This window comes from Tupaia chinensis, unplaced genomic scaffold (assembly GCF_000334495.1).
Source record: "Tupaia chinensis unplaced genomic scaffold, TupChi_1.0 Scaffold000037_20, whole genome shotgun sequence".
Classification (NCBI taxonomy): Eukaryota; Metazoa; Chordata; class Mammalia; order Scandentia; family Tupaiidae; genus Tupaia; species Tupaia belangeri.
The window spans coordinates 1,834,129-1,841,210 of NW_006159479.1; the positions used below are offsets into that span (position 1 = coordinate 1,834,129).

The 7,082-nt window shown below is 44.2% G+C and overlaps 1 protein-coding gene across 1 annotated transcript in view; it reads right to left on the minus strand.

Annotated features, from left to right (window-relative positions):
• Positions 1 to 7,082, minus strand: part of DLEU7 (deleted in lymphocytic leukemia 7) — a 23,290-nt gene that overhangs the window by 16,022 nt on the left and 186 nt on the right. The window contains exon 2 of the mRNA XM_006140532.1: positions 6,644 to 7,080. Within this exon, the coding sequence (XP_006140594.1) occupies positions 6,644 to 7,080 (437 nt within the window). The remainder of the gene's footprint in view (positions 1 to 6,643; positions 7,081 to 7,082) is intronic.

The window sequence follows — 7,082 nt, forward strand, 5'->3', positions numbered from 1 at the left end:
AATATTACTAGTTTAAAAATACTTTCCTAAGTTTACCTGATGTTTTTATCACCATGTATGGTAGCAATTATAGGAGACATACAGATCATCCAGTATTACGCACTGAGTTGTGTTTCCCTCCCACCTTCTAAATTCATATGCTGAAGTCCTAACACCCAATATAACTATACTTGGAGATAGGGCCCTTAGTGAGGTAATTAAAGTCAAATAATATCATAAGAGCAGGACCTAATCCAGTAAGATTGATTTCCTTGTAAGAAGAGATACCATAGTGCATGCTCTCTCTTGTTCTTTGAATATAAGCACTGAAGAATGGCCATGTGAGGATGCAGCAAGAAGATGACTATCTACAAGCCAGAAAGGAAGCCCTTACTAGAAATCAAATTTGTCAGCACCTTGATTTTGGACTTCTAGTCTCCAGAACAGCAAATAAATAAACAAACAAACAAACATCTGTTGTTACGCTAACCTGTCTGTGGTATTTTGCTATCGCAGTCAAGCTAACACACTCAGGTTATATAGTGACCTTTTCAGTCCAAGCAGTGGACAGGTCACAGTATGTACAACTGTGGACACCCTCTCATGTACATTATTTCAGTATGATGTTCATAACACTTCTATAAGCAAGTGCTGTGATGTCAGTTAAAAACCCATCACTTCTAGGGCCAGCAGGTGGCACAGTGGTTAAGGCACTGGATTCCCACATGATCAACCACAATGTGAGTTCCAGATCTGGTGGCTTAAAAATCATACTGGCAACGTGAGCGTGAGTGCCCAAAACCCCAAGATGAGAATGGAGGAGAAGGAATTGCAGTACGGCCATCCCTCTAGGGGTTGATTTCTCACTTTTCCTCTCTGTTTCTCTCTGGCAAGTGGGTACACCCTATGGCAAAACCTTAGGGGGAAAATCATTTTCTAGCTGCATGGTATTGAGCAAAGTCCTCAATTTTCTCTGGTGATAAGGGTGTGTCAAGATGATTAACTCCATCCTCTGCACCAAATTTAACAAGAGTCAGTAGTGTTAAGCACTTTTTATCCACCATGAAGAAACTTATTTCATGGTTTCTTATGTTTTGTTTTGTACATGTTTGATAATTTTGATGTTTTTTTAAGATGTTCAAAAAAATATTAAGTGTTGGGTTCTTAAAAGAATAAAATACTGCCCAGCTACAATAGCATGTGGTGATTGGTGATGCTATTCTGATGGCTGAAACTACATTGGGGGCCCAGATTCAATTCCTAGTCCATCCTAAAAGCTAGGCATGGGGGGGGGGCAGCAGATGGTGTGGAGATTAAGACAGCTGGATCCCATATGGTCAACTTTGTTGTTAAAGTCCTGAACTCAGTGACTTGAAAATCATGCCAGGCATGTGTGTATGCATGCCCAAAATCCTGAGAGAAGAATGGCAGAGAAGAGATTGCAACATGACCATGCCTTCCCTGGGAAGTGATCTCACTTTCTCTCTTACAGGGTAAGTGCATGTACCCTACAGCAAACAAACAAAAGACAAAGTGTGGTCAGGCTTCATTAAGAAATAAAAGTAAAACTAAAAGTCTTCCACAGTGCACAAGAAAACTGTGGCTTACTTTAAGAAACATGTTAAAAAATACTATCTTTTTAAAATTGTAACAAAATCTACCTAAGTGATTTACAAGGTTCAAAGAATAAAATAAAGGTAACTTTACCTTTCTAAAAAGACAACCAACCAATCAAAAAAACTAGACATGGTGGCTCCAGCCCTAGTCCCAGCTAGTCCCAAGGCTGAGGCATAAACTTGCAGCCAGCATGGACGACATAACAAGATCCTGTCTGAAAAAGCTGGGCATGGTGATACATGCCTGGGCACTCAGCTACTCGGAAGGCTGAGGCAGGAGAATTTTGACATAGTGAGACCCGGTCTTTAAAAAATAAATAAATAAATAAATACAAGAGCAAATACTATAAATATCTGTTATTTTTGTGAGATTTTTCTCTGCTTTTAAGCCTGAAAAGCTTACTTCCTCATCCGTCAGGTGGTTTATGGATCATATTCACTAATACCAAGAATGACTCACACAAATAGTAGGAATACATGATGCATTAACCTGTTAATAGTAATGATGATAATGACAATAGCTCTAAATGTATGGAGATTTACTCCAGGAAGACACTGAGAAGACTTCGTGTGCATTACCTCATGAACACGTTGGGCTAAATGCCACTGTTCCTACTTTACAGGGGAGAAGACTGAGGCAAGGAGAAATAACTTGCCCAAGGACCTACAGCAGGACAAGGCAGAATACATTAGAAACATCCCACAGAACTTGGCTGCTGTGCTGTGCTCTGGTATCCCCAAGGTAGGGTCCTTAATGCCCGTCACCTGAGTCATGGGAAGTACGTGTTCCTCCTACTTTCTGGTAGCAAGTAACATCACCAAAAAGACCTGTTGCTGAAGTTTCTACATACTAAGTAACAGGCCAGTATTATTTCCATTAGCAGAAATCCTCCTGAAACCATTCTTTTGCATAAAAGAAGTTTTTTAATTTAAAAATACATCATTTATAAAATTTAAAAATATCTCCTTTTAATTGACACCAGTATTAATTAAATTAAGCCTGTATAACCAGCCTCCTGGAAAAACAGAATGCAGTATCTTCAAGTCTAAGTGCTGTATAGTCACTAATCTTCATACCAAACAAATGCATTACCTTTTTTCTAAACAGTAAAGCAAGCAAAATTTCAAGATGCTGGCCAGGAGGCAAATCATGCAGGGGAAAGTCTCCCTGCTTCTCTCCCTTCTGAAAGCAGTCGTCAGGAGCCACTCATTGCTCCCCTGAAAGTGAACAGCAGATTCCACTAGCAAGAAAGTTAAAGATCCCTGCATCTACTGAGCATTTGGATTCTTCTAGAAAGTGGCAGCAACACATCCAGATATCTGCCAAGTTTGTTCATGACTGAAAAGGAAAAGACTACTGCTCAAGGGCAGAGGTAGTGGAAGGAAGCTTTGCATATGTTTATGGACTGAAAGCAATCTACAGAGGAGGCAATAGAAAATATAAGAAGATGGGGGCCATTCAGTGGCACCTCACTCTGCAAGGCTGACCCACATGGGAAGGTTCACATCTGGATATGTCCCTGAGTCCACGAGGTACCCATGAGCTGGAGATTCCAAGCTGGCTGAGGCTGATGTTGGGAACTGATAGCAGCTTTGAGACCCTGTTAAGAGTGCAAACTCTCTCTTTTGTGGAATAAATAAATAAATGTTTAAAAAAATAAAAAATAAAAAGTGCCTGTTCCATCCCCGGTGGTCAAGGCAGCTGGATCCCACATGACCAAGTACATGGTTCTAATCCTGGACCAGAAAGCTTGAGAAAAATGCTGGGCATGTGTGCCCAAATTCCCAAAAGGAGAGAGAAATAGAGAAGGGATTGCAGTCTGACCATCCCCCATGGGGAGTGCTTTTCCTCTTCTGCATTGTCTGTCTCTCTCTAGTGACAGCACATAACCTCTGACAAGAGAATGAAAATAAACAAAGAAAGAAAATGTAAGTTGAAAGGTGAGAATGGATGGGAAAAGGTCTGGGGGCAAGTGAAAGATTTGCTCCAGTACTTAAGAGAAAGAATTAACATTGGTGGATTAAGGGAATGGGAGACACAGCATTTTGTTTTACTTAAAGACAAAAACAAAGATGAGTGGACATACAATTATTTAGATAAATAGAAAAATGCTTGTGTCAGATGGCCTCAATTTTCCCAGAAAAGGAGTAAGAGAATTGATGTCGGGATGAAGAAGGCTGAGGAGAGTGGAAAATGTTTAGGACCGAAAAGCAATTAGAAAGGGCTAAAGGATTACTCAGTAGACTTTCCCATTAAGCTACAGTGTTATTATCCCTAGTGCACTGCCTCTGGAGCAGAGGTCAGGTCCTCAGGAAATCATCTTTGACCTAACCTCAAACTGAAACCTACCCTTCTGTGATCTCTCTACTCTTGCCTTGCAAGACAGCCCAAGGCTCTCAGCAGGCTTTCCCCCATCTGGCCCTCAGACCCCCAGATGTCCTCAGGAAGACACTGAGAAGACTTCGTGTGCATTACCTCATGAACACGTTGGGCTAAATGCCACTGTTCCTACTTTACAGGGGAGAAGACTGAGGCAAGGAGAAATAACTTGCCCAAGGACCTACAGCAGGACAAGGCAGAATACATTAGAAACATCCCACAGAACTTGGCTGCTGTGCTGTGCTCTGGTATCCCCAAGGTAGGGTCCTTAATGCCCGTCACCTGAGTCATGGGAAGTACGTGTTCCTCCTACTTTCTGGTAGCAAGTAACATCACCAAAAAGACCTGTTGCTGAAGTTTCTACATACTAAGTAACAGGCCAGTATTATTTCCATTAGCAGAAATCCTCCTGAAACCATTCTTTTGCATAAAAGAAGTTTTTTAATTTAAAAATACATCATTTATAAAATTTAAAAATATCTCCTTTTAATTGACACCAGTATTAATTAAATTAAGCCTGTATAACCAGCCTCCTGGAAAAACAGAATGCAGTATCTTCAAGTCTAAGTGCTGTATAGTCACTAATCTTCATACCAAACAAATGCATTACCTTTTTTCTAAACAGTAAAGCAAGCAAAATTTCAAGATGCTGGCCAGGAGGCAAATCATGCAGGGGAAAGTCTCCCTGCTTCTCTCCCTTCTGAAAGCAGTCGTCAGGAGCCACTCATTGCTCCCCTGAAAGTGAACAGCAGATTCCACTAGCAAGAAAGTTAAAGATCCCTGCATCTACTGAGCATTTGGATTCTTCTAGAAAGTGGCAGCAACACATCCAGATATCTGCCAAGTTTGTTCATGACTGAAAAGGAAAAGACTACTGCTCAAGGGCAGAGGTAGGCGAAGGAAGCTTTGCATATGTTTATGGACTGAAAGCAATCTACAGAGGAGGCAATAGAAAATATAAGAAGATGGGGGCCATTCAGTGGCACCTCACTCTGCAAGGCTGACCCACATGGGAAGGTTCACATCTGGATATGTCCCTGAGTCCACGAGGTACCCATGAGCTGGAGATTCCAAGCTGGCTGAGGCTGATGTTGGGAACTGATAGCAGCTTTGAGACCCTGTTAAGAGTGCAAACTCTCTCTTTTGTGGAATAAATAAATAAATGTTTAAAAAAATAAAAAATAAAAAGTGCCTGTTCCATCCCCGGTGGTCAAGGCAGCTGGATCCCACATGACCAAGTACATGGTTCTAATCCTGGACCAGAAAGCTTGAGAAAAATGCTGGGCATGTGTGCCCAAATTCCCAAAAGGAGAGAGAAATAGAGAAGGGATTGCAGTCTGACCATCCCCCATGGGGAGTGCTTTTCCTCTTCTGCATTGTCTGTCTCTCTCTAGTGACAGCACATAACCTCTGACAAGAGAATGAAAATAAACAAAGAAAGAAAATGTAAGTTGAAAGGTGAGAATGGATGGGAAAAGGTCTGGGGGCAAGTGAAAGATTTGCTCCAGTACTTAAGAGAAAGAATTAACATTGGTGGATTAAGGGAATGGGAGACACAGCATTTTGTTTTACTTAAAGACAAAAACAAAGATGAGTGGACATACAATTATTTAGATAAATAGAAAAATGCTTGTGTCAGATGGCCTCAATTTTCCCAGAAAAGGAGTAAGAGAATTGATGTCGGGATGAAGAAGGCTGAGGAGAGTGGAAAATGTTTAGGACCGAAAAGCAATTAGAAAGGGCTAAAGGATTACTCAGTAGACTTTCCCATTAAGCTACAGTGTTATTATCCCTAGTGCACTGCCTCTGGAGCAGAGGTCAGGTCCTCAGGAAATCATCTTTGACCTAACCTCAAACTGAAACCTACCCTTCTGTGATCTCTCTACTCTTGCCTTGCAAGACAGCCCAAGGCTCTCAGCAGGCTTTCCCCCATCTGGCCCTCAGACCCCCAGATGTCCTCTGATCCCACTTGGTCTGGAGGGAGCTGCTCTGTTCTCTGGCTAAGCTGGCTAACACAGTTTGGTATCTTAAGAGGAAACGGTGCCCTACAAATGAGAGCTGGGTGACTTAGCAGGAGTTTAGTATTAGTACTCACACTTCAACACCTGGGACCCAACCAGCTGTCACCCCATTTTATGAGCATTTAGGTGGACTTTAGCTCCTGAGCTCTATGGAGAGTTAGATTTATGCAAAAATAATTGTGACTCATGAGCATGAAGGAACTTTAAATAATGGATGATCTTGTTATGTAAAAGGCAGGAGGACTTAATAAGTATTTAAGGCTCTGGAGGAACAGTTATTAATTTGGAAGTGGGTGGAGGGGGAGCAGTCCTCCATCCCTAGAAGTTGCACCTGTGGAAAGGGCCTTCAGCTCCAGCGGGAATCTGATTTATGTGAGGGAGGGAGTTCCAGAGGAAGGTTTTGGCAAGGCTTCTCGGATCAGGCGTCTGGGTTCCGCAATCAAGCCTGCCCCAGGTGGGTCTAGAGCTCCCTGCCCCACCTGCTGAGTCTCCAGTGTCACCTCGCTCCTGTATCTCCCCCAAGGCTAATCACAGTGGACAGCCCCCCTGGAGATCCCTCCGGCCCTACCCTGTCTGCATCCTGGCCCACAGCCCCGCCCAGCGGGAAGAACCCGCGCGCCAGAGGGAAAGGAGGGGACTGGACTCACCTTCAGGTGAATGGGAAAGGACCGTTCCTGCTGGAGAGGTCCCAGCAGAGTCTGCTCCACGCTGACCAGCTCCGAGGTCGAGTCCACCACGCGGGCCAGAGCGCTTCGCATTGCCATTCGAGCCAGGGTGCAGGGCCCGCGGTCCCGGGGGAAGGGCAGCAGCTCCGCGCCCCCCTCCGCGCCTCGCATCACTTCTACCTCAGGAGAGCTCGCCCGCTTCCTGGACTCCCTATTCCTGGTCCCCACGCCCCCGCCGCCCTCCTCACGTTCTGGCCCGGGTCTGGTCCGCATCGGGCCTGAACGGTGGGCTGGGGCAGCAGACACGTGGTCCGGGTCGCTCGGGCTCCTTGGGGCGCCGGGACCATCTTCCCAACCCCACTCTTGCTGCAGCAGCTGCAGGGTCTGCAGAGCCACCATTTGGTGGCTGATGGAGGGCACT